Raw genomic sequence first — 14,060 nt, 5'->3', positions numbered from 1 at the left:
TCTGCGGGTGCAACTGTGGCTCCCGTCTGCCTGCGCCTCTCGGTATAGAAGCTCTTGTCCTGTTGGCTCGCTCCAGCCAACAGGCTTGTAACGGAGAGGCAACAAAGGGCCACTTTCAACATAGCTATCCCTGGCTGAAAGAATGGGATTTTGCCTTACTCTTGCCAGAAGCGTTTCAATATAAGCCTCTAATACCCTTAAAAAAAGGGAGAGGTGGAAGATGTGCTTACATGACTAGTTTCCTGATGTGACAATAACTGATTCCCAGGTGGTCAATGGCTGGGGGGATATGCCAACACCTGCATAGGAGAGCAGCAAATCAGCTCTGAAGTGCGTGTGGCGAGTAAGCAACACGTTCTTTTGCAAAGTATGGGCATGCCAACTAGTAGAAGTCAGAAACCCTTCCTGGCCTTGCAACAGCAATAGCCCACTGTGACGCTGCGTACCTTTGAATGTGCCTCAGAAGCATCCCCAGTGCTGTGACACAGCAATACGAGGGGTAAGACAGCTGGCTATATAAGCTAAGACACACACCTCCCCCAAGAAAGGGGCCAGACTCTGCTTTTCCTTTAGGTAGGAAGCAGAACTTCTCCAAGACAAATAAGGAATAAGGAGGCATCCTCCTTCTTTGATGTCCCCTCTCCTCCTGCATGTCCAGGAAAATTACGTCGGTCACTCTGCTTCCAGACTGGCATGCCTCGGGTCTCTGAAAGCCAGTGTGTCTTTTCACAGAGACGGATGTTTTTATTTTTTTTTACAAACCGGTCCAGCAGAAGTCTCTACATATTTTCCAGATCATGTGCAAATGTGTGGGAGCTGAAAGTCAGGCAATGTGAAAGGGCAAAAAAGCCATTTGGTGACGGGTAATGTGTTCTCACTGCGCTGCAGACCGAACCCTCTCTTTCTGCAAAGGCGGCGATCAGAGCAGGATCTTCTCCTTACTGCAACCTATATTTTCCCCTGTGCCTCCTCCCCATGAACCCTGGCCTGATAGACATTCTCTCACACCATTGTTAGCTCTGGTAAAAGAGGTAAAATTTTATTCCAGTCCCTTCAGATTCAAAGGGTTAGAAGAAAAGTCCTAAAAAGACCTATTCCGGCCCCCCATATCTGAAATGGCAGGTGGGATGAGTCTGTCCACATAAAAAGTCTGGCCAGAGGATGAAGTGTGGGTTGTAGGGGGCTGCTCCCCAACACTTGGCTGCTTCTTGGTCACACAGGCACACCATTTTTTCGCATCGGTCTGTCAGGTTATCTGCAAAAGAAAATGTGAACAGAGAATGAGAGATTCTGTATCGGACGAAGGCGAGCAACAGTTTTAAGAGGAACAATTCCCTAACAACACAATTCTTAGGGAACAGAGGCTGTGGGAGCAGGAAGAGAGGAGGACCAACGTGTTGTGTTGTGTGTGGATCTGACCCTCCCCTGTCCTGTCTCTGGCAACAGGTCTGACCTTACTTGTGACCAAGAGCATCAGAAAGTAGCAGCTAAGTGTAAATTGGCAATGCTTATAAAAACCTGCCCAGCACAGAGCACTCCCCGCTTCTAGAGCTGTGTGAACAACGGGGGTTTAGTTCAGTGTCTGAAGCTAAAAAAGAAAATTATTTTTGCTTAGCCTGAGCTAAAAATATTCAATTTTCCCTCAGTCAGTCAATTTCCCTTCCAGCTCCTCCCTGTGCAAATCAAACTGATTTCAAAAGGAAAAATGATGCTTTGAAAGGAAGAATCTCCCAGAGGGACATGCGGAAACCTGGGGGCATGAAAGCCCCCACCGGGCGTCCTTCACTCGTGCTCCATGAGGTGCTCTTACATCTCTCTCTGATCACGGCAGAGGAGCCAAGGAACTCTGCAGCAGGGTCAGGCACCTGATTTTTGTGAGTCAGCAGCTAAAGAAGCTGATCAAAATTATACGTATGGAACTGTTTATGATGCACTTATATGACTACATGACTAGGTAAGGACCATAAGGTACATCGAAGCAACTAGCTTAGGTGGCTACGGTGCAAATGACCGATTTGGGGTTAATGAACCCCATCCCACCAATAGGTGGCTATAATGCAGCCGTTGGGCTAATATTACTTAAAAGCGGAGTGCCTTATTTATTTGAGGCTGCTGCTATGGATTATCTAACACTCACCAAACCCTGCACTGGGCAAAATTTAAAGTGTAACTTCATGCCAGTGCACATGGGCTTTGCTCCAAAACTAACTGCAGTGAGTAGAGGAATCCTTCCAGATTTCACTGGAGTTTGCTGGGTCAACCCTGTATCTGATAAATAGGAAGAGCCCATATTTCTTAAGCTTTCCTGAAGAATCACATGTTTATCAGTAAAAAGCATTTCAAGGCTCCCACTGATGAAGACTCAGCACTAATTCCATTTTTTTCTTTACCAGTCCTGCCTGATTTTCTCCTTGCTCCCTGCTCCTGGAGTTCTTCCTATGCCATGCCAAGCACTGTCCATCTAATGAGAGTACAAGAGTCTGGCTTGGCAGTCGTTTCTGTTAGAGCAGAATGAATTTTTTGACCAGCCCCCACAACTTACAACTTTTTCTATATTCCAGATATTTATTGAATGGAATTTGCCTACACGTGATAGCACCCCTGCACTGAAAAATATGGTTTTGCTGATATTTTTCATTCCACAAACAAAGCTGCCTAACAGTAGCAAAAGGAGGAGAAGTCCCAAGTAAAATGAGTTTCTAATTAATTTCCCTGTTTGTGATACAGTGCCAGGCAACAGGCATTGATTTCCTCTTGCATAGAAAGGACAGTGCAAGCAGTTCTGCTTCTGAAGTTTCTGGACATCATTACCCTAGGCCAAGCAAGCATGCCTGGAAATTTAATTCTTCATCCCTTTTGTTTGAAGGGAATCGGGCATCAGTCATGTGTCTGGACTTCTGTAAAGCCTTTGACACGGTCCCCTGCAGCATCCTTCTCTCTAAATTGGAGAGAGATGGATTTGATGGATCGACTGTTTGGTGGATGAGGGATAGTCACATCCAGTGGGTAGTGGTCAACGGCTCAACGTCCAGATGGAGATCGGTGACAAGCAGTGTCCCTCAGGGGTCCATACTGGGGCCAGTGCGGTTGAATATCTTCATCAATGACACAGACAGTGCGATCGAGTGCACCCTCAGCAAGTTTGCAGATAACACCAAGCTGAGTGGTGTGGTTGACTCACCTGAGGGACGGGCCTCCAGAGGGACCTGGAGAGGCTTGAGAAGTGAGCCTGTGTGAGCCTCATGAGGTTCAACAAGGCCAAGTGCAGGGTCCTGCACCTGGTTTGGGGCAACCCCCACTATCAATACAGGCTTTGATGGTATGGGGACAAGTTTTACTCTCACATGTTTCTTTTCAAACTTCCGAAGTGTTCTACAATGGATTTTACCATCAGGGACTTTTTGGAGACTTAGAAATAGAAGTGACAAATTCTAAGACTCAAGTCATCTGGTGTATGTCAAAACAAACTGGTGTGAGCCACTGACGGGCTGTGACTGTGCAATTCAAGACCTTCTTGACTGAGTACCAGCTGTAGAGCTGAGCACAGCCTACACTCACTCTGTGCCTGTGACACTTGAGAGCATTTGATTTTGCAAGCTTCAAAATCCCCGCTGGAGCCTTCGGGCTTTAGGCTGGAGCCCCACACACATCAGAGATGCAGGCTGGCACCCTACTTTTCTTAACCTGTCTTGTAGCCATGCAAAATAGCATGGCTCTTCTCTAGCAGTACATAATGGTACGTATAAAAGTGAATGGTCCTGCTGGAGGGAGGGCCAAAATTGCCACAGGAAGACCACCCCTGCAGACCACTGCAGAGCTGTGGGAAGACATCGGTGAGGAGCAGGCATGTTTAATGTGAGCGAGTGGAGACCCTCCAGAGGGGCATCTGCATCCCTGACAAACTGAGATGGATTGTGGGCTCCATGGCCCCCAATCCCGCTCTTTAGCGGGACTTCCTTCCTTCCTTCCTGGAAGCAGCCTTCCTTCTAGGTCCAGCGAGAAATTCTTGGCAAGCCTGGTGATCCAGGCAAGGGATGGTCAGAGAGCTTGGAGGAGAATGGACGCTGCCTAAAGCAGCTTTGAAACCGGCTCAGCATACAGAGACCTACCTCTGAGGCTCACAAAGCTCTTCAGTCAGCCTAGTGCCTGCAGAGGAGGGAGCGAAACGAACCCAACATGAGGGAGCATTTCCTTACCGCACCGCACGGCGTTCTGCTCACACACCCACTGGTAGCGCTGCGCCTTGGGGCTGCAGCCTTCCTTCTCCGCCTTGTCGTAGCAGCAGTCATGCCTGTGGCAGCACCTGGGAGAGAATAAAAGGTAGAGTTCGGGCACCCTCCTGCATCCTGCATGTTTTGCTCAGGGGTTTTTGCACTACTCCGCTCACACACTATTCATGACGGCAATGTTTGCCCCAGCCGGTCACTAAATCGTCTGTTGATGAACCAAGCGCCCTGGCATCTCTGTGAAAGTTCACACGACTCAAGAACTCAGTATTGCCATATTTTCTCCCATGACCACTGTGCTTTTTTCCTCCAAGCTTTTACCCTCAGAAAGGCAGGTGTGGTCAATACACGGTAATGCCACCGAAAGGGGGCTGAACCGTTCCTATGAGGTGCGTGATCGTGGCTCCCCAGCTTAGGCTTATGCTCATCCCAGACTTTGGAGTTGGGATGTTTTTTGCCTTCCTCAGCATCACCAAGCAGCTTCATCTCCTCAGTTCAGCTGGACCTGCCACGTGCTCTTTGGCCCATCCAGTTTCTGAGGGCTGGCTACGAACTCATCAGCCTCAATGGTGGAATTCATATCAGTTAACTTCAGATCCTTAAATATAAACGTCTACATCCGTAAACATCTACATCTAAACGTTGATCTATACTCCCTTTATGCGTGTCTGGGGCACAGTTCATATTATCATACTACAGAGATCTAACATAGGGGAAAAACGTTGCGTTTGAAAGTGCAATTGCGTTTCATTGACCATAGAGAGGGCTGAGGGTGACCAGCTCAGCTGATGACTCTTGTCCTACAGACTAGTCAGTGAGGTAATTCCCACTGTCAATTATTTCAGAATTTACGGAAAACTTGACCCCGCTTGAATTTTATTCTGGTAGTTTAGGGACTCAAAACACACCGAGAAAAGATTCAGCATTTAGAGAGGTCCTCTGACAAATAACAAAGGCTGTTTCAGCAAGAATGCGAGGTCAGAGGCTGGAGCCAGAGAGGAGTGACCTCCTACATTTCCAGAAGCTGTCCCTGCAAGATCACTGGGACTCTACAGAGAAACCACTCTACTAACTGGGAAGCATCGAAGAAGGCTGATATTAGGCGTAAATGAAGAGCAGTCAGCTTTTAGAGAAGCTCTTGAGTCCTAGGTGCAAATCTCTTCAAGAGGCTGGTGAACTGGCCAGAAGGGAGCATGGCTGTGCTGATTGCCCATAGATTACCAAATCCAATTGAAGACCTCGATTGTTACCTTCAAGACCTGAGGCCGGTGTACCTGAAAAGCCAATAAAAGCCTGGGATCCATCATTATGTCCCTCTGGAAAAGTGGAACAACCCTGCAAGAAGGATAAAGGTCCCTTGTGCAGGAAGCGGGGCTTCTTTGGGCACCTGTCGGGAGCTACCAGTACCTTACTGGAGAGCCCAGCAACATCACAAGCTTCATCACCCTCTGCTGCAGGAGGATTTTGCCCTTTTAGAAACTGGTTTACGGATATGAGGGCTGGTGGGCTCCATGAGGTGATAAAACCCAGGAAAAAAAATAGCAATTTTTTAAGTGCAAAGAAGATGATCCACCACTGACACAAATTCTAATAAAATCACTGGCAGTAGATCAGGTGAATCATGTGAAAGAGACAACAGAATCAGACCAGTCAGATCAAATTCATCCTCGTGTAATCCCTGTAATTACACGCAGGCTGCATTTAGTCCAGTGTGCTTTCCCTACTGACTGAGCTCCCAGTTTAGTAGTTAAAAGTAGCAATTTCATCCCACAGAAAAAGGCAAACTAAATGCCTTTTTTTTTTCTCAGCTTGCAAAGATGAAACCTGTGTGATGATTACGACCAGACTACTCACTGCATTGTGAAACCTAGAAATGTACGTTAGCAGTAGCAGACTACTATCTCCTTCCATGCCAGCTCCTCAAAGAATGGGTCTAAGCCCTATGGGATATATGTATCTGGAAGCTTTCCCATGAGGATTTACAGCAATTGCTGTAATTGAGAAGACTTTATTTATCCCATGGAACCAGTTCTGTTGGACATGACGGCAGTAACAGGCTGTGGGTCAGACATTTGTTGGTCCAGTAACACCTCACTCCTGGGCTTATCCTGAAGAGGTTAGATGTGAAAGGCCACAGAAGAGAAGAATTTGCAGCCTTGTGGTGAGTGGGAAAGTCTCAACTTTCTCCAACGTTTGAGTCCCTACACAACATGTCATATGATATGACAGGGATGGACCACGGCACTGAGCTACAATTTGGGCATGTGTCATCTGGAGGAGCTGCTGTAGCCCAAGGCTAATATACCTGAAGCTGCAGCACAGCCTCATCCACCCTCAGGGGGGTGACAGATAGCAGAGCAGGCCCATCATTGGTGTCTCATATAGGAGACACAGAGCACAGGAGGCCACGGTGGAGAGCCACGAATCAGGCTGAGCTGAGGTGGAGTGCCAGCTGTAGAAATCATAGGGTTTGTGAGGCCCGGGGAGTCAATCAGTTGTCAAATTGGTGAAGTTGGTGTCAACGATGGAGGAGGAACAATGTGAAGGCAGACTGGCAAAGGGAGAAGTTAGGAGCCTGTGTGCCAAGGGAATGAAATTGCTCTTCAGGGAGAGCCAGAGGGAAGGAACAGAAAAAGAGGTAGGAGAAGTGAGAACAGAGCTCAGAGGAGGCAAAGCGTGGTCTGTGAATCAGGAAAGGACAAGCAAATGAGCACCGGAGAGGTGTGCTAGCTAGCTGTGAGAACTCGCTGCTCCTTAGCTGGCTTGGCAAAATCAGGGAGGTTGTATAAATTCTGCAGGATTTGGGGCACAGTTCTGCTTACACCAGTTGTTCCTGATGATACCCGTAACTGCAGCTGGGTGACAGGTAGCTTACACCAACACAAAGCGAGAAGGCTTTGTCTCATGTTTTACAAACATCTCTTTCAGATGCGCTGAAAGAGCTGCCAGGGAACGAAGACTGAGGAAACCTATCGTTGTCCTTTGCCACCTTCACATGATCCCCTCCTGTCTGGAAATGCCCTTTCCTACACCCGGGTCAGGGGGTGGCGTTAAGCTTTTAATAACCTGCAAATGCTCAGCTAGACCAAAGCAAACAGTCAGCCAACACGATGGCAGGGCACTGGTCAACAGGTATGGAAAACAAACACAACCACGTCATCTAGTTAGTAAGCAACCTATTCATCATGTCTGGGCTACGAGACAGCCCGAATGGCTACAGACAGCTCTGGCTGGCCTGCAGGGACCAGCTGGCCAGACCCCTGCTGTTGAGTAAATGCCATTAAGGTAAGAATTTGTCACGTTGTGTGTGTGTCACGTTAACAGCACGGCCACCAGTATGTGTCCTTTTGTTTTGCTTTAACTCAGACACCGAGGGGAAATCTTAGTCTTCCCTATGAGTTCCTCAGGACTTAGATGAGCCATACATGCCACCGGCATTTGAGGTTTTCAGCGAGATGCTGAGCACCTTCAGGTCCTGGTTTACAAAATGTGTGCTGCAGCATCGGGGAACAGAAGAGGGAAGGAGAAACAAATCTATTGACTTTATGCAGAAGAGATGCCATTATGTCTTGAAGTGATGGGACTGTGAGAGTGGAACAAAAAGGAAAAGGTAATTACTGACAACGCCACATCAAAGTCAGTGTGTGGAACAGACCTTGTAAAAGGATTACCCATTCGATGGCTTTTTTCCTTTTCCCTTTTCCCACAAAAGAGAGGTGCTTAGAAGCACTCTTGCCTTGTCTAGACAGATTGACCAAATTACTCACAAGAAAATTACTCCTTTTGTAAGGGTCTCAGTAACAAACCTAAAAGTGTCAAGGGGGTGAGTAATTTCAAACAGTGCTTGTCACTCACAGACAGTAGTTTTGCCTCTCTGCTTCTTTCTTTTTTAGAATGGCAAATAAGGAAAATAATGTGGTCGGTTTGACAGGCATGAGGTACTCAACCACACTGATCCTTGCTGTAATTCTCAGTAATAGATATCAGAAGATTCCTCTAGCAAACATCAAATGGAAATTTTTAGGGCTAAATCTAATGGGGCATTGCCTATTCTTCCTTGCTAAGAACCTCACTGAATACCTTTCTGGTTTGTTTTTTTCGAGGTTGGTTTTTTTGTTTGTTTGCTTGTTTGGTTGGCTTTTTGTGTGAGGTTTTTTTTGGTTTTTTTTTTTGCAGTCAAGCATGCAGCTAAGGAATAATAATGAAAAAAGGATCAAGCTGCCTTTTTACAAACTATCTGGTATTTTGAGGCATTTTCAGGTGCAGAGTCCTCCATTGCTGCCATTAGGATAAAATCCACATCCCATGGAAATCACACGGCAGCAGAAACGCTGGTTGATGAACACAAGGCCATATTTTACTCTCTTTTTCTGTTTTTCAGGAGTGCTGACGACTCGCATCTCCCAGAGCCACCTAAAATTGGGGGTCACCCAACATCTATGGAAAACAGCTTTTAGGTGACTCCACTCAGCCCTTCGGTAAAAGTAGTCCAAATTAGTGAAGTTGTGTTTTATTTTAAAAGCTTGATTATGAGAATTGGTAAAGGGCTATTGAAAATAATAATCATGTTTATAGACACTGCTGTAGGTGGTGATAAGCAGGTCAAGCGATATGACTGAAAATTAAAAGTAGTCTCTACACCTGCAAGCTATGACACTTTGGAGGCAGTTACTCGTTATTTGTAAGTCCCATAATGACTGTTTCACAGATGAAATGTTTCATAGGTACAAACCAGGGATGTGAAGAGAGGGCTTTGGGAGAGAAAGTTCTCGCTGCGCTAATGAAGACATCTCCGCTAGTTTTAAGGGACACTTGCTCTTTTATGCCCACTGGGGAGTTGGCCTTTAACCCTGGCGTCTTTTCTTCCCTTTTTCCCCTTTTTCTGTCCTGCCCATTCATCAAAAGTTTGGTTTTGTAGCAATGCGAAATGTCTCCAGTGGCTGGATATTCTGGAAAGCTTGGTTTCCTTCCCAGTGAGCTGCACGCTGCCTTCACCCCTGCTAAAAGCAGCGCTTGCTTATTGGTAACACCTGTGCTGTTGGCTGTAGATAAACAGGTAGACTGGTGTGCTCCGTCTTTGAGGTTTAAAGCCAAACAAGGTTGCAAATAACAGGCTCAAAGCACACAAGAGTCCACCATGCTCAAGATTTACATGTATGTTAATCGCCAAGTACAAGAAAGAAACCTTTGACTGCAGCACCTCCTAGACTCATTGCTTTTAGCCCCGGGAATAACAAGCCCAGCATCTTCCCCGCTGACAAAGAAGAGGGAAAATAACACCATGCTCTGCCCTGTTGTTGTTCTTCCTTGTTTCAGTGTGAACTAACAGGCAATGAAGGCAACAGGTTTGATTACTCCTTGCGATGATCTGGATTTCTTCCAGACGATAAACAGCAATATTCCCATCACTGCCATTTTCAGGACCTGGGTGAAAGAACCCTCCAAATACCTTGGTCAGTCCCCCTATTTCAGGCAGGGCTTGCTCTTTTTGAATAAACATCCTCTGCCCTCCACCCCACATAGTACAAGGTCCCAAGAGTTCTGCTCTCATCCAGAAGGTGGTTAAACCCTCATTCAAACCCCAAGTGATACGCGGGTCCTCACTCACAATTCCCCAGTGCTGTTCCTATGTCCCAAGTTCCCCCTCCACAAGGCAGTAACAAGTCCATGGAGTCACAGGAGTATGAACAGGGAAGGCTGGGGAGATCTGCACTGCTTCTGGACACATAGTTGAGGTTCTTCTTACCAGTCCGTTTTATCTTTAGGCCAGCCTTGTCCTCCCAGTCCACAGTAGCATCCATAGCCAATATATGCCAAGGGAGACCTTCCCGTGCCACACGATATAGCTCCTGCCAACTCGATGATTCCTCGGGTGTGCAGTGAGTGGGATTTTCCCAAAGCACCTTTCCAAACTGCAAAGACAGAATATGGCTTCACACAAGGATTAAATGCACCTGACGCTGATTTTCTTAAAGTCCTTAAAGGGGGATTTTTTTGGTCATGACTGGTTGGTTGGGCACAGCCTTGGCAGTCCGGTTTGCCATGACATTCACCCCGCAAAGGGGACCCTGCAAGGGCCTCACCTGAGGGCTGGGCTGTCCAGGAGGCAGGGACAGAAATACTCAAGCAGGCTATTTCTGCAGAGGGAGCTCGGTTCAAGCAAGACTAACCAGCTCTGGTGTGCTAGTGTGTGATTGCAGCTATATCAGTCTCGGTCTCTTCTCGCAGGTAACAGGCGATCGGACAAGAGAAAATGGCCTCAAGTTGCACCAGGGGAGGTTTAGGTTAGATATTAGGAAAAATTTTTACATTGAAAGGGTTATCAAGCACTAGAAAAGGCTGCCTGGGGAGGTGGTTGAGACACCATCCCTGGAGGTATTTAAAAGACAGGTAGACATAGTGCTTAGAGATATGGTTTAATGATGCTTTTTGTCAGTGTTATGTTGGTGGTTGGACTTGATGATCTGAAAGGTCCCTTCCAACCTCAGCAATTCTATGATTCTATAGTGCACCTGGGAGCAACATGCCTCGTTGGGCAGACCACGGAGCCCCCAGACTGTTAAGCTTTGCAGGGCCACCACCAGCACCATGCAGAGCCAGCTGGACTCCACTGCATCCCAGAGCTCCCAAACCTGGGAAAGCTTCCTAGCTATGCCGTGGTCCTAAGCGAGACAGGAAGCAGCAGAAGACGAGCACACAACCAGACCTAACCTAGGCTCTACAGCAAAAAATGAGGTTTCTGTGTTGCCCAAGAAGTCAGCATATTTTAGCCTGTTCTCCGGACAGCAAAGAGCTGACAGTACTATTAGTTTGCATACAGGGATAGCTACAAGTCCCCGAGCCTTAAGGTATACTTTGTCAGGGATAGAGTGCCTACATTAGCCAAGATGTACGTATATCTGCTTTCTTTTGAGTGTTTGGAAGCGCTGGCTACATTTACACCCACTTCCATTATTATGTTCCATTTAACTCGTAACATCAGGTTGGCTGCATTAATTTGGAAAAATAAAAAAAAAGGAGCTCCGTGTCAGCTGAAGTGTGCGGATGGCTACCCAAACCCATCTGGAGTTTTTTGAGTTACAAGTCTTTCAAAGACTGTTGTGCTCTGGCAGGGGGAGTTTGGACTAGATGATCTCCGAAGGTCCCTTCCAACCCCTGCCATTCTGTGGATTCTGTGTGATTTCACGTGTTAATTTGCCACTTCTTTAGAAACCCCAGGCTCTACCTGGCAGTAACTGTTATAGTAATCTAGAGTACCCTGACCCTAAAACTCAAACCTCGGTCACACTCAGCTGAAAACGTTGATGCTTATCACGTTAACGATAGCAATAGATGGGAGTATTTATTGCCTGGGTTTACTGTGAAGGACCAAGTGGGCTTTGCACTTGCCATGTGGTACCTGGCAAAGCTACTCACCAGTAACATCAAACCCCTCAAACCCGCTGCCCAACCCGTCCGTTCGTCCCACCTGTGCACAGTCACTCTGAAAAGAGACGCCTGCCTGCACGGGGGGGTTTGCGGCAGGCTGGGATGGATACAGTGGTGATGGCTGGGATCTGGGAACCCACCACCGAAGTTGCTTTGCCACCTGCCCCCGGCTGCTGCAGCACGCTTGACCTCTTCAAAGTGCTGCGCAAACACGGGCTAATTAATCCCCTAAACCACCCGAGGACTCAATACTATTATTAAAACCGTTGCTTTCCTTTTAAAACCTTGCCTCTAATCCCCTTCCATGGGCCTCTCCCCGCATCTCCTGGGCTGGCCAGCCCTCCTGGCCTGACCCAAACCCCCTGCAATGACATGGAGGGTCTCTTCCCATGAAGGAGGAGGCAGGGGCTTTGCTCCCTCTCTGCAGCTCTGTCCCCCAGCAGGAACGAGCACTTCCCTCTGCCATTTTTGCCCCCACAATCGGCACCTCGGGCAGTCCCGGCGTGGGGGGTTTCACACAGCCTCCTTGTGCTTCCCAGGGCATTCCTTGGGGATAAAATGCACAATCCTGAAAAAGTAACCACACTGCTCACCTAAACACTGCTTGAGTGTTCAGGTTTCATGCTAAAAACGCATTAGGCGGGTGTTATTCGAGGCTAAAGAGACAACCTATTTCCCTTGTCTAAACAGCCGGGGCTCCGGGGCCAGGAGCCGGCTCAGCTCTTGGGCACCCCAGGGGAAATCAATCACACGCAGTGAGCTGCTCTGGATTTTGAGTTAAAAATCATGCTTTTTTTCAACCTGTTGCAGTTTGCAGACCCTGAAAATGTTCCAATGGAGACAGAAACTTCTTTGTAGGCATTCAGGCCTCCTGACGAGCAGCTTGCATTTTTTTTTTAAGCTGTATTTTGCTGACCTCTTAAGCCAGGACTGCTAGGCTCGGTCTGTTGGCTGCTGGCTGAAAACAGCGGAGGCTGGTGTAAGGTAAGGCACCTCACCCAGAAGAAAACAAAGGCCATTCTTCTTTTGGGGGATATCTCTGAGGATCAAGGCACTGTAATTACAGTGCAGGGCTGCTCATGAAAGCGGAGAGAAAGCCCCAAGGGGAACTGAGTCCCAAAGATGGTGCTTCAGGCTGCGCACTCTGCGAGAGCCTGAAATAACGTGGGCACCCAGGCAGACCCCAATGTTGCCGTTTCGTTCTTTGAAAGCTGGCTGGGTTTGGAGCTGACAGCGGGTCGCTGCGGCTGAGAGGTCAGCCCCAGCAAGTACGTTTCAATATTCAGGTGCGCGGCTAATAACTCCACCAAGAACTGAAATTGCTTTTTCTACACCAGGCAGCCAAACCAATGCAGCTGGGACAGCCTTGAAAAAGTCCACAGCAGCCGGCACTGAGCCTCATCTCCTGTTAGAAGCATGACCACTCATTAGCTATACTACTAACGGGGCGCCTTAGCAGAGAACATACCTGTGGGGAGGTGAGCAGGGCTGGATCTGACAATTTACACTTTCTATTTCCTGCTTAAACGAGCAGCCTTTGCTGTAGATTAAAGCAGCGTTTTGGGTTTTATTTTCAAACTGTACTGCAGGTATAACCCCAGACCTGCCGGTTTAGTGTTGGGTTGCCTCTGTGTGTAGGGGCTTTCTGTTGGCAGGCTTTTTAACAATTACATTTTAACATTTAGGCATTAAGCTTTTTTTAACAGGCTTTTTAAAAATTATTTTAAATCGAGATGAATTGAAAATGGCTTACTCCACGATCGCTGGTGTAAAAAGAGGGTACTGCTATGAATAAACGCAGAAGCCAACAACTTTGTAGCAGAAAACAAACTACCCAAAAAGAAAAGGACCCCCCCATGTTTACACTGCCCCAGCTCTGTAAACTGCCAGGGAAGCGAAGCGGGCAGGCAGCTCCCTTAACGCAGCCCCTCGCTATAAAGTTGAAAAGAGTCGAGCAGAGATTTTTTCTCACTTGGACAAACCACGCTGAAGTGCCTGCTGTGGACCGGGCAAAGCTGACGGCGAGGGGAGAGGCTGTGCTGGGACAAGGGTGGGTGGGGGGGAAAGGCTTGGGGAGGCAGAGGGCCGGAGAGGTGGTACTCACCTGCCTGAAGCAGCATCAGCATCAGCAGCAGGCGGGATCCCATGGGCAGATCGCTCCCGTCCTCCTGCATGCCGGGGTTCAAGCCGCCGGGACGGCCGGTGGCACCTCGCCAGGCTGCCGAGGGAGCGGAGGCGAGGGTGTGCTTAACAACCCTCCAGGGCCGCTGCTGCTGCGGGGTTTATATAGACATGGCTCCGCGCCTGTCTGAAGCGAAACACCCTCTTCGGCGGTGTGGTGTCCCTGTTTGCTGACCATCGCCTTTGGGAGGGAGGAAGGGATGGAGGGAGGGGCTGCTGGAAGGG

The 14,060-nt window shown here is 48.1% G+C and overlaps 1 protein-coding gene across 1 annotated transcript; it reads right to left on the bottom strand.

Annotated features, from left to right (window-relative positions):
• Nucleotides 1–1,056: 1,056 nt before the first annotated feature.
• Nucleotides 1,057–13,829, bottom strand: LOC128901216 (phospholipase A2-like). Its single transcript, XM_054183050.1, has 4 exons — nucleotides 13,759–13,829; nucleotides 9,973–10,138; nucleotides 4,197–4,303; nucleotides 1,057–1,255 (listed from the first exon to the last, which is right to left on the bottom strand). The coding sequence occupies exons 1-4, from the start codon at nucleotides 13,826–13,828 to the stop codon at nucleotides 1,092–1,094; spliced, it is 507 nt and encodes a 168-aa protein (XP_054039025.1). The 5' UTR covers nucleotide 13,829; the 3' UTR covers nucleotides 1,057–1,091.
• Nucleotides 13,830–14,060: the final 231 nt, after the last annotated feature.

This window comes from Rissa tridactyla, chromosome 1 (assembly GCF_028500815.1).
Source record: "Rissa tridactyla isolate bRisTri1 chromosome 1, bRisTri1.patW.cur.20221130, whole genome shotgun sequence".
NCBI lineage: Eukaryota > Metazoa > Chordata > Aves > Charadriiformes > Laridae > Rissa > Rissa tridactyla.
Note: the sequence above shows the minus strand (reverse complement) of the source record. Positions and strands in the feature narration are given on the sequence as shown.

What these genes read in the sequence shown, in the direction of transcription:
- LOC128901216 (XM_054183050.1), bottom strand. Translation starts at nt 13,828, where the DNA reads ATGCAGGAGGACGGGAGCGATCTGCCCATGGGATCCCGCCTGCTGCTG. An exon ending in CCTAAAGATAAAACGGACTG is followed by an intron (nt 4,304 to 9,972) that starts GTAAGAAGAACC and finishes ATTCTCTCCCAG; the next exon opens with GTGCTGCCACAGGCATGACT. An exon ending in GCAGAACGCCGTGCGGTGCG is followed by an intron (nt 1,256 to 4,196) that starts GTAAGGAAATGC and finishes TTTCTTTTGCAG; the next exon opens with ATAACCTGACAGACCGATGC.